Below are 21,218 nucleotides of genomic sequence, written 5' to 3'. Positions count from 1 at the left end.
AATATACAATCATTTGTTGCGATCATTTTGTTTTACAGAAGCGTTAATTTTGCAAAGAATCGATTTTTTTTTCGTTCTTAATTGGAAAATAGTAAAATTCTTGTAATTAAAATTAATGAGATTGTTAGTGTGGTCTCGCGTATGCAAGTAATTCTAAGGATTTATTGTAGAAGGAGTTCATTGTGTTGACAGTACAGGGGAGTACGAGAGAGAAAAAAAGTCAAAAACAAAATGAACAAGAGAAAGGAGAGGGAATGTACAAAAATGAGATTGAGAGTAAGAAAAAGAGGGGCGGGGGTGGGGTGGGGGGGAGAAAGCAATGAGAAAAAGAATCAAATTTGCATAACTCTTTTGTCCTTAATGCTCTTTATTGGCAGTGTAAAGTTCTTAACAAATTCGTTCTTTTTCCTTTTAATTTTTGTTATTGTTTTCGTTTATAGAAATGATTAGAGTATTGACTTGCTGATTATTCTTGGCCACTGATCGCCCAATTGAAAAGATAAATTCACCTCGCTTTCAGGAGAACAACAAGCATATGTAATATTGCAGCGTGATTTAAATTTATTCCGTAAGGAATGATTCCATAGTAACAACTTTAAATTGGTAACATTTATTATGCTATCTTCTGTTCGATAGTTTTTCAATAGGATTTCAATAGGATACTTGAACTTGGAGATAAATTTGATTATATTTAGTGAAGCATTTCACGAAGTCATCTATATCATCATTTATAAAATGTAATCAAGTTTCTACTATGTAAAGAAATTTAAAATTAACAATGACACCATTATGTTTATCAAGATTTCATTTTTTTTTCCTTTTCTTTTTTAAGTAGCAAGAGGCCTTAAATACTCGCAGTTACGTAATTTTAATTATAATTTTATGCACAAATCCAGTTTAAAATTATCTCAATAGTTAAATCAAAATGACTTTAAAGGTTTTTTAACCTTTTAAGACAGGTGAAAAGAATACGTGGAAAGAGGCATGCGGTTATTAGGTAAGAATTTACCTTATTACAAAGAGGCGAATAAACAATGAGTGGCATTGCCAGCGAGTTTTGTTGCTCTTAATTGAATTACCGTGCTGCGATTGCAATTCTAAAAATAAGTGGATATCGGTTCAGCCCTTTGTGAAAATGCAACGAGCAAGTCGCTTCGTTGAAGCTCATTGCATATTTATGAGAACGTAAGCGAAAAACACGAAGAACAAGAAAATAATAATGATGAAGAAGAAGAATAAATAGAAGAAACAGTAGAAGATGAAGAATAAGAAGAAGAAGAAGAAGAAGAAGGAGAAAATGGAGAAGAAGAAATGAAACAAACTCCCCACTTGGCGCCGAATTCCCGTTTTCTTACTCCAAAGTGAATATGCTTACGCGGCGAAGTCATTATGTCATTCTGTCATTGTACGAGCGACAAAATGTAGCCGTAATTATTTATCCTGTGTATCAAGTCCCGCGAGCCAGGACAATCGAAGACCAGCGTCCCTGTCATCATTATCGCGGATATTCGCTGATCATGCGCTACTCTGTACCTATTTCTCCATTTCGTGGCGTTCACATCGGTACGAGATTTTTCAGTCACGCGAATAATCGGCGAAAAATCGGCATGAGAATCGGAACATTTGTATAATGAAAGGATTCGAATACCGTCGAGAGGCCCACCATAAGATTATTCAATTCTCCGATTGTCGCTGTATGTTAGCAGTGAAAGTTAAGAGTTACGAAGATTATCGTTTCAACTATAAGCTTCTCCACTTTTTACTTTGAAGCATCCGCGCCGTACGGCCACGTTGGCTACTCAGCAAAAATCCAAGGAATAAGATTTATTTTGCAATGATGCTTTCAGTCGCTTCCGAGTCCGTCGCAACACGTAACAATTTAGAAAATAGGAAAGAAAATATTGTTTGAAGCCACGCGATTCCATAATTTCTTTTACGTTATGGTCCGCTTAACCGCAAGCGTTCTTATAGTTGTAGCTTTCAATAATTGCACCGATCTTTCTTATTCATGTTGAGACTATTAGTCATAATGATGGTTCGAGATGTCGATCGATTTCTTAAAAATTCTATTTCTACCGATTAAAACTTGTATTATATAAAAATATATATATATAAATATATATATATATATACTTCAACTATTTGTATTAATGCTCCGCGCGCGCACGCACACACACACACACACACAGAGAGAGAGAGAGAGAGAAAGAGAGTAACATTCTTTTCATAATTGTACGTGATTTTTCAAATAAATTGATTTTTTATGCTGCTAGTAAAAGAATTTTTAATAATGCGTGGCACCACCATACATACTCGTAATTGTAATGAACTTTTTTTCTCTTCATTTTAAAACGAATAAGTTTTAATGTTATTTTGCAGTATTTCATAACTGCAAAAATTGAAGTCGTAAAGTTTCGTTTTCTCGGAGAAATTTTTAAAGCTAATACGCCCATATCCTTAGTTAACTTCTATCATTATGTAAAACTATATACCGAAGCCTAGCTTTTACCATTATATAAAACTATATTAAAATTCAGATAATTATTCAGGAAAACCGATGATATCTTGTTCACATAATTATTTGCTGTTAAAAAATTGACCAATTGTCAAAACCATTTAAGATTCTCTATTACTCGTTTACTGATTCATTTGCAGTTAGTGAGCACCCATAAAACTGAATTGCGAATTATGTACTTTTATTTATTCCATGGCACAGAATATAAAACAAATTTTATGTGCAAATTTTAAAATAGGTATTCAGAAAATTATAGAAAATCTATCGATATTTAATAAATTAATACAGGATTTTATTTATTATTGCCAGACTTTATTCAGATGTGATTTTGACGTTTTAATAATAATAAGTAGAAATAACAATGTTTAACGATAATATAGTTCGTTATCCAGACGATTAGAAAAATAAAATTTTATCGCTTATAAATCGGGACTTCGCAAGATTCACATCGTCAACATTATACTTTTCAATTAATTTTTAATTAAATTAATTAATTTATAATTCAATTAAATTTATATCATTTGAAAGAAACTGGTATATAAAATGTTCATGAAATTACCCATTGCATGATTTAATAATTCAAATATTACAAAAATGTGTGAAATATCAATCTTAAATAATATTTAATAAGATCTTAATATTTAGGTCATTAGGAATTTTTCCCCATTAATTTTCCAACTTAATTTATAAATTATAAATTATAAATTTATTCATGATTATAATTATATTATTATATTTATAAGTATAATTAATGATTAACATTGCGCGCACAAATCGTTAGCGTAATTGGCCGTTAATTTTCTAGATAAGTTTACATATTATATTTATATAGTAGTCAAATGAAATGATTGTCATAATAACAGCACCGGTTATTAATTTCAAGCACCACTCGTATTCCCTTTAATCCGGCAATAAGCAGTATACTTTCAAAATTTTATCCGTTGATTAGAATGTTCTATAGACATTTTAATAGTTACAAAAAAAAAAAAAAACAAACAAACAAAAACAAAACAAAAAAAAAACAAAACAAAAAAAATATGAATAGATCAATGCACCGCATTTCTAACAGTAAATACGAAGTTTAATCGCGGAGAGGTAATCCGGTTCTAGGAATGTATGCAGATAAACCTATACAAATAGGAATTATATACTTAGCCGTAATAAATGTTTTTCACTTTTCGCGTTTAATATAAGACCTGCGTATTCGCTAGTTGCTTAGTGCAATCGGGCATTGGGATCTATAGTCGAAGCTTATAGCCAACATATAGTGACCTACAAGCTGTTGGTCTTATTAATTAAATCTGAAACATCACAATGTCAGCCAGAATATTTTTCCCTTTTTTGTTGTTGAATGTATTATCGAGTGCGCAAGTGAAAAATCGAGGCCAGTCCCTCACGAGCGCCGAGGATACAAATTCCCGACGTGTCATACATTATTACTTGTAATTTCAAAAAGGTTCGCATAACACGTATCAATCACTTGCGGTTATATCGATACCCATAAATAGGTATTTACAGTTTATCGGCTTACATCTTTATTTTACGTAATGTTATTATTTAATGAAGCGGCTGTCGGGTGGATGCTCGGCGCCTTGATGAGCCGCCGTTAAAATGAAAACAGCAATATTCGCGCTCTTTCTCTCTCTCTCTCTCTTTTCCTCACGCGCGCGCGCGCACACGAACACACACACACACACACATACACTCTCTCTCTCTCACTCACTCCAATCACTTATCTCCCTCTACTTTACAATTATCGTGCGTTCGTGAGGACGCGAGTCAAGTAAAGTAGTTGGACAAATGTGCGCGAAGGTAAGGAAAGTTATTGGCTTGATATGGCGCTGAGGATTGCAGCAAAGGTAGAGAGGGCGAGGTATGCATCGCAGTACCGCGAACGTACACCAACGTCCCTTTCTCAATATCAAATGTAATTGTATTTGAGAACTTACGTCTAAGCCGGCCCCCTCGTGCCTGCCGAACAAAGCCTCTTGCGCGTTGATTTTGGCGTCGGGCATTTTTGAAATTCTCGATTGCACCATAGCCAATTATACAACAGGCAGGTACGTGGACGATGATCGAGAGTACGACGAAGATGACGAGGAGGATGACGATGATGACGATAACGGCGACGCCGACGGCCGATGGTCGCTGATCGCTGGCTTTTGCAAGCGCCTCAGGCTCCGTCGGCCGTCGTTTTTTTTTAGCGCTTCTGACGAGCGCTTAATCGAACTAGGAAAGACGCGTCTTCGATGGTTAAGCGTAGGGTAGGTAGTTGGTTGGGTGGGTGGATGAGTGTTGGGTGAGGGTGGAGAATAAAAAAAAAGAAAAAAAAAAAGAATGAAACTAGAGCGTGTCTTTGTCTCCGGATCGTGTGCGGGGGAGAGACGAGGCTCACATTGACTATCCGACCGGTTCTCACTCTCGGCTCTCGCTGCCGATCCGACCGGGTGAAAGTCACGCGGAAGAGGGGAGGGGGCGGGCTGCGATGGGGCGTGGGGGAGGCGCGGCAGTGTCACGCTGCACGGAAAACGTCCGGAGAGCCGCGAAAATAGCGAGGAGAGTATCGACGACTCTTGCACGGCCGAGCCGCAGTGCATCCGAGCCTGAGAGCTGACCGACTGGCTCCAGCGAGGGACGCGGGCTGCTCTTATACCCTCGGGGCCCCCACCCAGGAATTCGCCGAGCGCGTGCTTAACCTGTCTCTCGACATTCCCACCTCCGTCTGCACCAGCACAACATCCTTTCCTCGCCTCCCTTACTTCTTCATCACGGGCACGCAACAATACGCAACGTGCTGCCTCTTGCCCTCCTCGCATTCTCACAACGCCTTCTCATCTCGCACTCTTCCTCCAGCGTAAGACACGACAACGAGGCTTATTATTCAATGCACGCGGTTATTTAACAGGAGCAGTCCGCGTTTTTTCTACGCCTTTTTTCCCGTTTTTACTCCCCTCATTTTTCGCCTCGCGCCAATCGGCCAATGCCTCACGCCGTTCAAAGCATCATTTAATTAGCCAATTTTACGCTCCTTTTGACATCCCACGCTCGTCCTTACCATTTTATCTACCCGCAGCTTCCGTTTCTATCGCCATTAGCTCCGCTATTACTCTCTATAATCTAAATCTGATTAGAAGTGCGGCCGGGGCATGTGCAAATTAATTATTCGCCCGTTATGCGGGCCATCCGAATTATAAATGTTCTTTTATTTTATTAAAAATTCGTCCATAAGACAATCCTTACTAAATAGATAAGAGATATTCTTTTGGAATCGGTAGGATACATTTTGCTTCGTTATAAAAGCTGAACTTTGGTGACGTGGTCTAACTCACATAGAGCAGGATTGGCAATACGTAAGAATGTGTTATATCAAATTATTTAAATTAGAAAGCTGCAGGTAGAAAGTAAATCAATTTTTTATTGTAGAAAAAAAGAATATGTCTAGGAAGTTTTTTCGTGATTCTCATAATGTGCTTATAGAAATCTAGCAAGTCGAAGCTAACGTTGCATAAGAAACTCGGTATTATGATTGGACACTGTAAATATAAATCGCTTTTAAGAGCAGGGATGAAAGAGCAAATTATATTATTATTCTAACGTTTTGCTAAGAATCGTAAAAGGCTAAATCACGATAACATATTGCAATTCACAATACTTATAAATACAACTCGAGTAGCAAAATAAACATAGTCGTAGGACTTTGAAGACACAACATTTTCGCTTGTTGATAACGGACTGCTAAAAATAAAATACCCCTAACAAAACATTTTATTATATATACAAAATATGAGATTTTAAATGTGAAACTTTCTTCGAGTGTATGTAATTTCTTTAGAATCATAATTTGATGATGACGTAACTAATGCCAGAATTAAAACCGAATTTCAATTATAGATAATATTTAAAATATTAATACTTTGCATTAAATGTAATAGAAACTAATTTAATGCTTAATTAGATAAGAGAAATTGATATGTACATAAAGTAATGGTTCATTTCATGCAGTAAAATTGTTGATTGGAAAAACAGTTTTAATGAAATGTATTAAGATCGTCTTGCTTAATTAAGATGACAGAATTAATTTAAACAATTATAAATATATAATTTAATAATAATATTTTATAAAATTAAATGTTAATATATATATTTAATAAATTATTTATTTTTATCCATTGCATTTGATAAAAATGAACCTGATTTCAATCGAATGACCGAAGCACTAAGTATTCATTAAATAATCTACCTTCTTGAATTATAATTACATTTTTTACAAGTTCGAAGTTTTTACAAACACATGGAGAAGAATTAATATTGGATTTGATATTAATATCTTATATTACATATTACTTAAATTATCGATTTTGAACAATAAGATTTTATATTATTGAATAAACCCAAGCATCCCAATAAACCCAATAAACCCTCATTCCTGAGTGGTTTTTTTATCTTTATTTTCCATATTTACAAAGAGACAGCAATTAATTTATTACTGAAAGTGTTTAATTAAAATAAGATAATTTACATATTACATATACGTATATAGTTTTCTTTTTATGTATAGTATATTCAATATTTTTACGATATTTGTTAATTATGTAGTTTGCCTAAACCGAAGAAATTATCACATTTTATTAACAAAAAAGTGTGCGTTCTTCAGGTTTGACTAAAGATATAATTATTTTTTATACAAATTTAATTTGTGTTATAAAAATGTGAAGCGTATTATTATTATTATTATTATTATTTGACGATAAATTCATTCGATATTAAAATATTATTTACAATTATGAACGCATGTTTTTAATTATTGTAATTTTTTATTGCCTTAATAAATGGAGGTTTATTGTAGTAGGGAATTTGATGAGTAGGGTAAATTCGATAACGGAATTCGAGTTTTTGTAGAGTGAATTAATAAAGCAGGCGTCGACAAAACAGGAAGAATAAATGTTAAGGTCGTGTAATGGAACGGAACAAGCTCATGGCCAGTTCTTGTCTGTAAGATCTATTTAGATTATTTTCCTAACCGCAGCAATGCGGTTCTTTTTGCTATGCCCTCTTACATTTACATATAAAAATTTTACGTGACAACGGGAGATCAATCTGTCAGTTGAAAAAACTCATCGAAACACGTATGAGTTTTTAACTTTTGACATCTATTTTTTATTTATATATGTTTTTACGCTATTCTGTGTCACTCATATTCGTTAATATAAATATACGAACTACTGTATACAAATTCATTTTTGGCACCTCAAACATGTTCTATTTATTACACGGAGTCTCAATTAACATGTATGAAATTATTCAGTATTAAATATGTATAAACTACATTATTCTTATTTTTAACAAGAATGTTGACTTATTTAATATACACTTTTCAGTAACAATTCTTACATGTTTAGGTTTCACTTGAATTTCTTTAAAAAGATAAAGTGCGTTTTAAAATTTTAAAAACATTAAAAATTCATATTTGTTAGATGATCAGTATTAAATTAAAATTATTAAAAAATTTTAATTATATATATATATATATATATATATATATAAATATTGTGTTGAGAGCTGTCACGATTAATAAGCGTCAAGCATAATATTTTAATTATTCTCCCTATACAATTCATAATAAGATTATATTTCATTTGTGATAAAATAATAATAATAGTAAATTATTTACAAATAACTGTTAGCGCATCTGTACAATAAACGTATTGTCCGTTTGGGAAAACCTCTATAAACTTAGTATTTCTCACATTCGTTTAATAATCAAGGTTACAATATAAAATCTTAATTCTATTCTCTTCTTTAATAAAATTTGGCGTAAAAATTAGAATAACAATTATTTTTTATTGTAAGAATAAAAATAATAGTATTAACATGACTACCAAATATTATTAATATTGAAGTTAAATGCCGATGAGTTTTAATGGCAATACATATAATATAAATGAAATGAACGTAATGAAAAATATACTTTTACTTACATAGGTAAGGTTTTAAAAAATTTTATCTTTTTATTAGATAATCCCCAATGTTTGTGATGAAATTTGTTTATATTGATACTAAACTAATTTTTAAATATTTGCTTTATTTCGAATTCATTATTTAAATACATAAAAAATCTCTTATTCGGCTAATTATGTTACAATATAAATTTCTTTGCATTTCAATATATTATGTCCAATAAATAAAAATCCTTACAAGCATACTACTTATAAAATATTATTAAAATTATAATATATATTGGTGTTGAAGATGCTCAAATATTCAAACATAAAAATGCATTAATATGTTTATATTACATTGATATTATATATGAATAAAATAAATAATAAACTAATAGATATTTAATGATATTTATTTTTTCAAAATTGTTGGTGTAGTCAAATTTATGTTTCTTTAGGCTCCGTCATATCATTATATTATTTTTTTTTTTTTTTCACTAATTCGTATTTTTTATGGTACACCTTTTTATTTTATTTTTTTGAAATACAAAATCTCGAGTCCTTATTTATATTTTTAATAATATCTTAGCGCTGAATATATTGATGTATCTTAATAAAGACAATCTTACTGACTCTTATTAATCATAACTCAAAGAATTTGTCAGAATTTAATTTTATCATACCGATAGTCGGGAAAAATGCTATTGAAATATTTTTTATCGAATAAAATTATTCTAGTTTTTTTCTGTATTTGTAAAATAATTATACATGATATTTTTATAAGGAGTTATCTACAATATCAATTGTTTATTAGGAATAATATAAAAAAAAAAGTTTCATTTAATAACACAAGAATGTCTTTTGATAGTTTGATACAAAATTTAATTAATGTTTTCTACAATAGTAAAAAAAAAAGAAATTTTTTTTTTTTTTTTTTTTTTTTTTGTTATTGAATGGATTCTTTATGAAGCGGTTTATTTATATCCCATACAAATTTAAATTGGATTATTCTATTATTTTATATACTTTATTCACGTTTAATATTTAACAAATATTTATTTAAATTGACATGAAAAATGTAAATAATTTTTGTTAAAATAATTATAAAGTAATAAAGAAATTGTAAAAAATTTATATTGTTTTGAAATAAAGATCGATTCTTAAAAAAATATTATCAATAGGTTTATAATTGTGCTTGATAAAAATAATTAACTACAACGTCTAACATTTTAAATGAAGTAATTAATAAACTCCTTTCAATAATAGAAAATTTTAATTAAGAAAATCACGCATTAACGTGCAATAACATTCTTTTAACTATTTTCACACAAAAATTCCATGATCGTACGTTTTTTACACAACACTTAAATTATGTATTTATTTACTCGAAAGGTACAAAAATTAAAAATATAACCTGGAGAGAACATGATTATTAATTTCACTTGTTTTTGTTGAAATATTTATTTTAAGAAGTAAATACATCAAAATTAGATAAATACATACAGATAAATAGAAATTGTTAATACGGTCAGAAACACGATGAATTCATGTCCTACCATTTAACGAGTCTTTTCGTATTTCTTAATTATATTTATGATATTTAAAATAAATATAGACTACAGCTTATACATAATAATTTAAGTCACAATATATCTGAATTATAATTACTTTGAACATAATACCTAATTACGTTTATTAGGTAGCTTATTGTAAATTTCTGATTATTTATCCTTATTTAATCGAATTTTTCTTTTAACAAACAAATTATTTCTTAGATGTATTTAATACAATATTACCATTTGAAAAATTAGTTGTATAATTAACGAGGTATGTGTCATTTGATTTGTTTGCCTTTGTCCCTCTCGCGCCTCCCTCTGCTTGTCTCTTAAATTTGTTATTATCGAACATATATATTGAATAGTTTTAGCATGACAATATGGAAGTTTTTAAATGCAGAATCATAAGGTATAAGAAAAACAACACCAACCAGTGAAATTATCCAATGACGTAAATCTGCACAGTGATACGTGATCTTTCAATTTTTTTCTCTTAGATTTCCAATGGAGTTTAGTAAGAAAATGTTAAATTACCAATTCAGCTGACTTAGTGAATTCAGGTGTCATAATTAATTCAATGTAATAGATGTTTTTCTTTTATAAAAATGTCTGTTTTTTTTGTTCATATTGTTTCGAAAATATTTTAATATACTTATAAATACTTGAGCAGTTTTGGACAGATTCTTTGAGCTTTGATTTTGATAAATGACTTTTGCTTTCAAGAAAATAAATCGACTCTCGATCTTGCACTTTTAACCACGGTAATTCGAAAATAATTAATAATGGAATTTCATCGCGGCAAACTTAAATTAGTCAGTAACTAAGTAAATGACAGGATGAGGCTTTTAACAAAAAATATTTACTCATCGCTTATTAACTCACAATTTATAAAAGTTTATTTAAAATTCTTTCACCCATAATTTGATGAAACGACCATACTATAACGAATTGAATCTTCCATAACGAAATAAACAAAACTAATCACTTTTTAAAGACGTTAGGCTCTAGAAATCATTAAAAAGTGTGCTCAAATTCCTTTTCGAAAAAAGGTGTATTAAAGTGGATGACGAATCAAGCCCTCCGAATGAAATGGGCAAAAAAGTGACTTCATTCCCTACGTGTGCCAATGAGTGGCGCGCTCGGACCGACAGCTTTAGAAATTCAGACGGCGCTACAAAAACCGTTGCGTCGCCTTTCGTTCTCTCAAAAGAGAGAGAGAGAGAGAGAGAGAGTGAGTGAGAGAGGACCGAGCAAATGTAATTTCGGAGCTGCCGCAAGGAAGTTTTTTAAAGAGAGAGAGAGAGAGAAAGAGAAAGAGAGAGAGAGAGGAAGAGAGAGGAAGAGAAAAGGTGAGAGAGTGAGAGAGGAAGAGAAAGAGTCAGAGAGAGTCAGAGAGAGAGAGAGAGAGAGAGAGAGAGAGAGAGAGAGAGAGAGAGAGAGAGAGAGAGAGACTATCTGCGTGTGCGTGAGTTCGCGCGCGAATACGCCTGCATGAGACCGCAATCACGATTACTGATTGTATCGGGCAAGGTCTTGGTATTCCTTCCTCAAAGTCTAGCCGACGAGGACGACGTGGACGCGCAATTCCGTAAATCGCGCGCTACTACTGCGACATCAACGACGTCACTATTTGCTAATTGATCATCAGTTATATATCACGTAGGTGTGTACGCCTTCGTTCGTAATGATGTCCTTGTTGGTGTTGCGCGGCACTCGCCGGACGAAAATCTCCTTATAATTAGCTGCGGGAAGAACAATTGCGTCGATGCGAAATGCTTTTCTGATTGCCTCCATTTTCTTGGATAAATGCCTCGCAAATTAGCGGACTCGGTGCGTGCGTTATAACAGCACGAGCTATGATGTTTCATCGAGGTGACAAAGAATAGTTGTAAAAATGCTTTTAGATATTTCGTTTGCTAAATGGTATGCCTGAATTGCCGATGACTAGATGGAAACGTGAAACGAAAACCTAGGGACAAAGGATACATCCTTACTTAAGGTACCATGCGCGTTGTTGTTCTTGTGTAATATTCGTGAGAGTGACTCTTGTGTTATAGGCCCTACTTAAAATACTAAAATCATATGTGGTTGAGTGCCATCGGCAATAAAGAAGCATCGAAGATCGGAATCTGTACGGAAGAGGGACAATCCGTGTGCGCTTGGATTGGCTGGCAATTCGTTAGACGAGCAAAAAAGGTAAAACAAAGCAAAGTCGGGCGGCGGCACTTTGTGCGATTAACAGTTTTGATCGGTAAAGGTATAATAAACATACGAATGTATTTGGACGAGAGGCGAAGGCCGAAGAACTCTCAACGGCTTCCTCCTACATCAGTATTTAGTAATCTAGATATTCATATGTATATGTGACATATATATATATATATATATATATATCATTGGATTATTCGTTTCCTATAATATATCGAGTAAGGCCGAAAGGGATTGGCGTTGCACGCGGTCCGTCCGTTACTAATGTACGCACGCGCATATTACGGGTACATACGTCACCTGCTACATGTTTATTATCTTTTGCTTTTACTTCTCGGCGTCTCGCTTTTCCTCCCGGCGCCATTTACTCTTCGACCTTTTTCCTTTGCTTCCCCTCTTTTTTGCTCGTACATACTCTGACGTCTGCGGGCGTTCATTTTTTCCCGTACATACTCCTTTTACGTACGCAGGTAATCTCCCTCTCGTTCTTTTTCCCCGGCTATTCCGCGTCTTACCTACAACGAATTGGCGTCGGTTATTTTTATTTGTTTACAGCTTGATTCAGATTGAATTTCGTTTTTTCTGGCGTGTTTAACATTTCTTCTTTTTTCTTTTTTCTTTTTTTTTTTTTAAGTTAATGTGAAATATTTAAGGCAGTTTTAGTTATTAAGTGATGAAAATTGTCCATTTAAGTACATAGCATTAAAACAATGAACTCTACTGCTTCATAGCTACTAATTGCTTTCTTAACTAAATTTATAAAACGACTAAACGTATAATATATCACATGTAAATTATTATAATTAATATTAATTTCATGCACTTAAATAATTTTGATTGGATAATTTTGTTAAATGTACAATAATAATAAGATATACTTTTTCTTGCAAGATGATACGAATGCATAAAAATTTTACTCGTTAGTAACTATGTTGCATTTACATATTTCAAACGTTTTGTACCTTCATTTCAAACTATCATTATGTTATTATATTGGTGTAAGAGTACGAAATAATATTTGTATACAAGCATCTATTATAGAGTTTAAAATTCTAAAATATACCCTCATTTTCATAATTTGTATATAACAAATCATTTCTTTAAAATTAATTTCAATTTTTTTTCCTACATATAATATGATGCATTATCTTGTAACATACAAAATTTAATTAAATGAATATGTCAATATATCCGGTACTTTTGGTTTAATAGTATATCCGATTATTACGTTAATTTTTTTGTTGAAAAATGCAGCAAAAAGTAACAGGATACGAATAGTGCGTATACTTCAGTTATTTTTAATAAATCTAAATATAAACAAACGAAATTGTTTATAATAGATTGTAATAATATATATTGGAATATAAAATGTAAAAAAAAGCTTCTTAAGAATTTTTAGATTTATTTATATATATATATATATATATATATATTATATATTATATATTAATTTTTAACACTATAATAATAATAATAATAATAATAATAATAAAACAATGAAGAAAAAATAGCTGGTTATTAATAATTATATATATATATATATATATCTTGTAATTATATAAGTAATTATAAATATCTTATAGTAATAAGTATATAGATAATCATTAATATTATTTTAAATAGTTTTTCAATTAAAATTCTAATATTATTTTTTAATTCCAATTTAAGAGTAATTTGTCACATAAGAAGAATGGAATTACATTGTAGAATATTAAGAAAGGTAGCGATATTCGTCGGATTATATTTCATTGTCAAAAGCCAATAATTAATATTAAAAACAAAAACAAACAAAAAAATATGATAGACTGCGTTGTTAATATTAAAAGCATTAAAATACATTAAATAATATTTTGTAAAAGGGAGACCGAAGTGAGCATGTTAAAAGTGGTGTGTGCAAAAAATTATGGACGTCATGTAAAACCGACAGACTTTATAATAATAGATGTGTAGAGGCGGTGGTCGTGAAAAATCGAACACTACGTGATTTAATGGATCAGACACTGACGTCATACGGGAGGATATAGAATGCGATGACGTAAAGAAACGCATGCGTGCGAAGGTACGAGGAGCGGGGTAAAAATAAAAAGTAAATGCAGTGGCGCCCGTTTCCGCGTCTCCTTTGTACATTGCATGCGCTGGTCCATGAGAGATAATGAAAAGTTGGAGAACCGTTCGCACAGTCGAACATAAACGTGCGGCTACATACAAGTTTGTGCAAGGCTGCCTTATTGCGAACCCGGACGCGATTTACCAGCAGTAGAGACACTCGCTCTTAAGCCGATTTATTGCATTCGAAAAGATAAACCGGAATTCATCTGCACGCTTATCATTCCCGTCTGGAAATCAAGAGCCGCCACGGTCTAACGATGAAAATCACAGATAATGCTAACGCCACGACGAATTGGAGAAAGGCCTATTGGCTCGCGTTAGAATATTGAAATATACGTATTCGCGGTTATATAACATTATACCTAATGGACTAAATACTCCATTATTTATCTTTGATATCTTGACTTTGAAAATATCGCGAGTTAAGCTGGCATAAGGCACAAGCCGATGGAGTCATGGCTCAGCCGCGTGATTGATTCAGTTAATAAATTTCTTTGTTTTTCTTTTTTTATTTATTTATTTTTATATTCCTTTTTCTTTTGTTTTGCATTGTTTTTGTTGATAATGTTTTATAATACATGCCTTCGCAGCCAGGCTTTTACATCCTTTCTTTGTTTTACTTAAGCTTTACCTACTCTGGATTTTCAGGGCCATTTATGCCGCAACTTTCGAATGCGTGAGACTATCGACTAGACGAAGACTAGGATTCACAGCAACATCCCTGAACTACTTTGTATCATCTTCACATACCTTCTTTATAGTAACACATAGACGTTCACTTTATACTACTGTTTGTTCCTTTTAATTTATAAATTAATGTAGCATTCACTTATTTAATTTGTAAACTTTATTATCAAGCCACTCGCGATTGATAAAAAATCGAAAATTGCAGAAGGATTGGTGATTGGCAATTGAACTCCTTAGCCTCTCACATAATGAAGGTACAGAGCCAACGTCTCTTTGTATTTGGATTTATAGTTTGAAACGTTTTTCTCATGATAAATTATAATGTTGCCACATTTAAATACAGAATTAATGTCTAATAATGTAAATGGTATCTTACGGTAATTCTTACCTATTTCAACGATCTAAAGATTCATAGATATCAACGATACACGTATCGCTATTTCTCCTATCGAAATAGCGCTCTTTACGAAACTTTGTGAATTCATAATATTCATTACATTTCATAGGACAAAAATTTCGAATCTCCTAGGCTAAACAAAATTTACGATAAAAATGTAAAAGAATAAAAGGTGGCTACAATAAAGAAGATATGGCATTTACCGTAGATGTGGGTCGGACGATCTAAGAAGACCTTCAAAATTTGCATTATAACTCGTTGCGTAAATGCTTTAAGTGAGATTGTTATGGTCAATTTTCTATTGAAAGTGATTACAAGATGAGATTCCAGTGTTTATAGATGAAGAATTTCGATCGTTTACTTAACACGTCCTTTTTACATTTTTTACATTGGACCTTTTCTAACGCATTGACAGTTGATATTTTAGTAGTGCATATTATCGATATAATTAAACAATAATTGTATTAAATTGCGGATATTTATGGACGAAATATTTTGTATGAAATTCATTTTTCACTTGTTGGCACAACATTTCACTGCCACGGACAATGTGAGACTAAACTGTTTAATAGCTCTAATTACGCCGAAAAGAAAAAAAAAAAGAATAAAAAGATGCGAAGTAATCGATCAAATTTTCTTTTTCTGGCAATACTCATACAATCGAGCTTGTTAGCTTCAAAAATAAAGAGTATCCGTTACTATTAATCGTTCGCTTTTAACAATGAGCCAGAAAACGAGTAGTGCGAAACATGTAATTTTGTATTCATAGTTAGGACGTCGTTTGCAAATCTAAACGAGTCTACCGTTATAAAACCTAAAAACAAAGGCACGGAGATCTCAGATAGGGCCTATTTAGAGGCATTGAAAATTTCAATCTTGGAAATCCCGAAAATCCGGTTTTGTCATCTTACTACTAGCTTAGGCTCAAGATCAAGGTTATGTTTAATGTTGCGCATAATAACTATGAGATCAGACTCACATACCCACATGTCAAATTTTTTTTTCTTTTTTTTTCTTTTTTTTTTCTTCTTTTTTTTTTTTTTAAACATGTCTCTTGCTCTTTAAGTGAATTCTTTATTCATCCGAATTTTTTCATATACTTATAATTGCACTCTACTGTTTTTGAACCGTTCAAGTGTCGAGGAGTACGAAAAGTCTTTTATTTAGGCACCGTTATTTCTCTTAGTTTATTATTGTTATATCTCTTAGTTTATAGTAATTAATTTGAATTGCAGTTTTCAGTATTGCTCGTAATTTTAATACAATAAGATTATGGAGCATAGAATGAAATTAATTAGAAATAAATTTTCTGTTGCTTGAAAACGCCGTATAATTTGTTTAAATGATTTGTACATTCTACCATATCTATCTAATGTAATTGAATTTCAATGATGTAATTTTATTCTTGAACAATCAATGTAAAATATAAGGTATCTAACAATCTGTTAAATATATTTAAATTCAGTGTAATACTATTTTAATTTAGTTTAGACTTACGATATCATTTTCAATCACTTTTATGAGTTTTTTCTTTTTTCTTTTTGCATGAGTTCACAATTATATCAAGGAAAAAAGCTTAAAGTAATTTACGAATAAAATATTGTTTGTCTATTATTATCTCGTATACATATTTTTTCATCAGCAATTGTAATTGAAAATCAAGGTTAACATAAAGCATTGAATTGTAAATTATAAAAGAACGAAATTACTATACATTACTTACAAATAAAATGTTCGGGTACATATAATTAAAAAAAAAAAATTTGTAATTAGAAGTGTATGCGTGTATGCGTGTGTGTGTGTGCGCGCGCGCGTATGCGTGTACACATGCGTTTACGCCATACCACATATTCCATTAACATGATCTGTATTTTATAGATTATTGATAGTTATTTCTTATTTTATTCATGACCCATATTTTAATATTCAATTGGCTATAATTGTATACTTAATATTAGATTGCAATAGCAATTAGTTTTTAAAATAAAATATATTCTAAGCTATTTAACAGTATCTGATATTCTCTTTATTTTAATAAATTATATGCTATTAAATAATATATATTGTCAGAATAATTCAAATTTTAAAACACATTATGAAAGACAATATAATATTAATTTTTTTTTAACTTACCGAAAGCATGTATTTTCTTCAAATCTATAGTGCAAAATAAGATGGTTTGGAATAATCCATTGCATTATAAAAATTTTGTATAAAAGTTATCTTTAAATTCAAGAAAAGTTAGTATTCATATTAAAAGTAGAAATAAGCATTATTGTTACTCATTATTATTATTATTATTATTGTAAAAATGTTTTACTTGTGAATTGTATTATTTTCAGAAAAATGACTGATTCTTCTTTAATATATCAAATGTCATTATTGACTTATGACAAATTATGCCTTTTTTTCTAATTTTACAACATTATAATGTAATAAAAAATATTTCTTTGCCATCATAGAAATAAAGTTTATATTTTTATAAATTACAATATTTAAAATACGAAAACTCAAGAAAATATGTATACGTGGCTGTATATATGAGTAAATATATATTATTATGTCATTTAGTCATATTGTTAATTCAAATTAAATTGAATGATTAGTTAAATCAAGTAATGACTGTTGCCAATAACAAATGTATAGAAATTTATGCGAGGCCTTTTAAGTGCAAACTCAAAATCATTTAAATACTTTACGGGAAATATAAATTATATAAAGTATTTAATAAAATAATAAATATTAAACAAATCACTATAGAAATATTTGTTCATATGTATAGAGTACTTAATAATGAAAAGATCCAAGATCATATTTAGTTTTACAACACGAAATAGATTGTCATTAAAAAGTAACGTGAAAGTGATAAGTGAGATCATTAACCGTTCATACCATTACTTTTCTACTTTTTGTATTAATTTAAAAAATTCTTTACGTAGGAGTAATGATCAATATAAATATATCTATAATTATAATAATACTGCACTTTTGTTAATATTTGTAGAATTAATTTTCAAATTTTCTCAAAGCCCACAATGATTGAAATACTTTTAAATTTTTTAGAGTACAAGTAATGAAGAGTTTGAATTAAATTAATTTAATATCTTTCAAAAATATTTTCTGTACTCTTACTTACCTTCACTCTTTTGCGCATAACAATATGCCTACGTGTTATTAATATATTGTTACTATTTTTTATGCCTTAATGTAATAATTATTGTCTTGTTAATTTATCGATTCATATAATGTATATTGCTTTAAATTAAGGAATGTCTTTCTAAAAATAGTTCATTGTTTCCGCTGACTTTTATCACTACTTTTAAAGTCGCACGAGTTAAAACATTTTCCAATTATAAAATATAATAAAATAAAAAATTATTCTAGTAGTTAGTTGGCGTCTCAAAATAAGCATCATAGAATCACAATTATCCGATTAGTATTATGTATTAATTCTGCAAAAAAATACGTAGACACCTAGGCATCAAGTCATTTATACGTTGATTTCTAAAGACTTGTAATTATTAAGCAATTATTGTCATCAGCGAATGACAGTGCGAATTAAAAACTTATTTAACTAATACTAAGCTAATATTTAACTAAATACATAAGCAAATGTTAGTTATAAAAATTAATGAATTATTTAAGTATAAAATGGATAATTTTCGCCATTTATTAAGCAAAACAAATTGAATTAAGATATAAATTCACCGCTATGTTGATCGTAATTTATAACAAATTTGAGATAAATTAATTTTATTATAAGTTAATGTACTAGTCTATTACGAATTTTTTCATGGTACAATAATTATATTTTTATGCGTAAAATTATTGATTGGTTGTGTACGCCACAAAATACTATAACATTTAGTAATAATTGTCTTTTACATAAGCAGTTAAATATTTTAATTTTAACTTATGGATTAAAGGGTTCATAGGTAATGTTGCTGTCTATTAGCTAATGGTGATAATACATTGAAAAATTATATATTAATCATCTAACGTAATCTTGAAACTATAGCGTAATGTAACAAATAAGGACGATTCTAAGTGGCAGACGTAATGTCATACACCGCAATCAGCGAGATGTTCGACTTTTCATTCTATGATTGTGATAGGTGCAGCTTCTATTTCATTTCGTAATTATTTATTTATTTAATATTTAATTATAAGAAGCAATGTGTGCGGCACGGAAAGGTTTAACGAACAAGTATATTGTATAACTATTTCTTTAGTCGTTTATTATTATTTTTTTTACTCTGCTTAACAAAGCTTTTGGTATTACTTTTTAATAATCAGGGTATCTGAACTCGACCGTAATTATATTATAATAAGAAAAAATCGGTATTGTGATAATAATAATCACAGAATAATTCTTGGTAGAGTGAAAAATACTGCAAGTAGCAATTGGTTATAGTATATACCTTCATGCTAAGTTATCATCTCTTCGTTTGTACGTTAAAGGTTGATTTGTGTGCGTATGTCTGTCTGTCTCTCTCTGTCTGTCTATCTGTCTGTCTGTGCGTGTGCGCGCGTGCGTGCGTATATGTGTGTATGTGTATGCATATGTATGTACCCGTGGAGAATCTCAATTTTAATAATGTAGATTTATAATTATTTAGCAAAAACAATTTTGCACTATCTTTTGCGAATGAATCTAACTTGCTTCTTTCTTCGCGGAGTAACCGCAAACTCGACAACCTTGGGTACGAGAAATACCGCGATTATTACTTCTTCATGAACGATGAATCATTCACGCATCAGTCGTTCACCTGCCTTCGTGTCTTCTAAATCCATTTAATTACAAATTGATAAAATAGTAATGTTTATATGTACTATTATTCCGCAAAATCCGAGGTTTGCTAACTACCGGCAATATTACACGAATTTCTGGATCATTTGGTTTTTGAATTGAAATTGAGAAATGGCAAAATGATCGGTAATAAAATGGTAATAAAGTAAAACGGTGTATAAAATGATATTTCATATTTCATATTCTAATAATTTTAACAGACAAGTTTTCAATAAATATTTTCATAAATTTAATACAAAATATTTTAATTTTATATTATTTCTATAAATTAATTTCTTTCATTTAAAAAACAATATTAATAAACTGCTAAAATATTGTATACATATTGTTTTCTGGATATAAGTTAAATTCTTCATATTTTATAAAATTCAATACCTGGAAAATAAATGTATATCTGAGAATATGAAAGTGAATGATAATATATAATCAGACACTTGGTATCTCATAAAATATATTTTACAATCTGTATTTGTATTTTTTCAATTTCTAATTTGTTTCCTATATTTCTATTTTAATTTGTAAAATTATCTAGTCTTTTCAATTTTATATTTGATCAATTTTTTGGTTTCAAATTTAATATATAAATTAAATATATCAAAAATAAAAGGAATGTTTAATAATTTCATTAATTGTCTAGAAAAATTACTAATTAATCACGAATATAACTATAAAGTAGCTTTTAAACTCTTACACATAACTTTGAAGTAATTATCAATATTACAATTATCGTTTAATTATCTATATTATCATTTATCAAGAAATACATTTATATTACAGATTATAGATTATATTATCTAATGATTAATAAATACATTAAGTAAAGATTACGTTTAATAAATAATAATTACAATAATAAAATGACGAAAGATTATTATTTTTTATATTAAAAACATTATTAATCTAGTTTTTTTATTTATAACAATTAATTGAGACATAATTTATATTACTAAAGTCACTATAATATTTATGTTTATAACATAATTAAAACACCAGTACT

The 21,218-nt window shown here is 30.1% G+C and overlaps 2 protein-coding genes across 3 annotated transcripts in view; one reads left to right on the top strand and one right to left on the bottom strand.

The window, feature by feature from the left end:
* The window catches only part of LOC105364042 (uncharacterized), a 9,594-nt gene extending 4,766 nt beyond the window's left edge, over positions 1-4,828 (bottom strand). For both annotated transcript variants that reach the window (XM_011501889.1, XM_011501890.1), the window contains exon 1: positions 4,465-4,828. In XM_011501889.1, coding sequence (XP_011500191.1) covers positions 4,465-4,554 — 90 coding nt within the window. In that variant the 5' untranslated portion in view covers positions 4,555-4,828. The remainder of the gene's footprint in view (positions 1-4,464) is intronic.
* Positions 1-21,218, top strand: part of nudC (nuclear distribution C, dynein complex regulator) — a 68,727-nt gene that overhangs the window by 10,593 nt on the left and 36,916 nt on the right. The window lies entirely within an intron of this gene.

The sequence above is a fragment of the Ceratosolen solmsi genome, unplaced genomic scaffold (assembly GCF_000503995.2).
Source record: "Ceratosolen solmsi marchali unplaced genomic scaffold, CerSol_1.0 scaffold23, whole genome shotgun sequence".
In the NCBI taxonomy this organism is placed as follows: domain Eukaryota; kingdom Metazoa; phylum Arthropoda; class Insecta; order Hymenoptera; family Agaonidae; genus Ceratosolen; species Ceratosolen solmsi.
The sequence above is the reverse complement of the archived record's forward strand: the minus strand, read 5'-3'. Positions and strand labels throughout refer to the sequence as shown.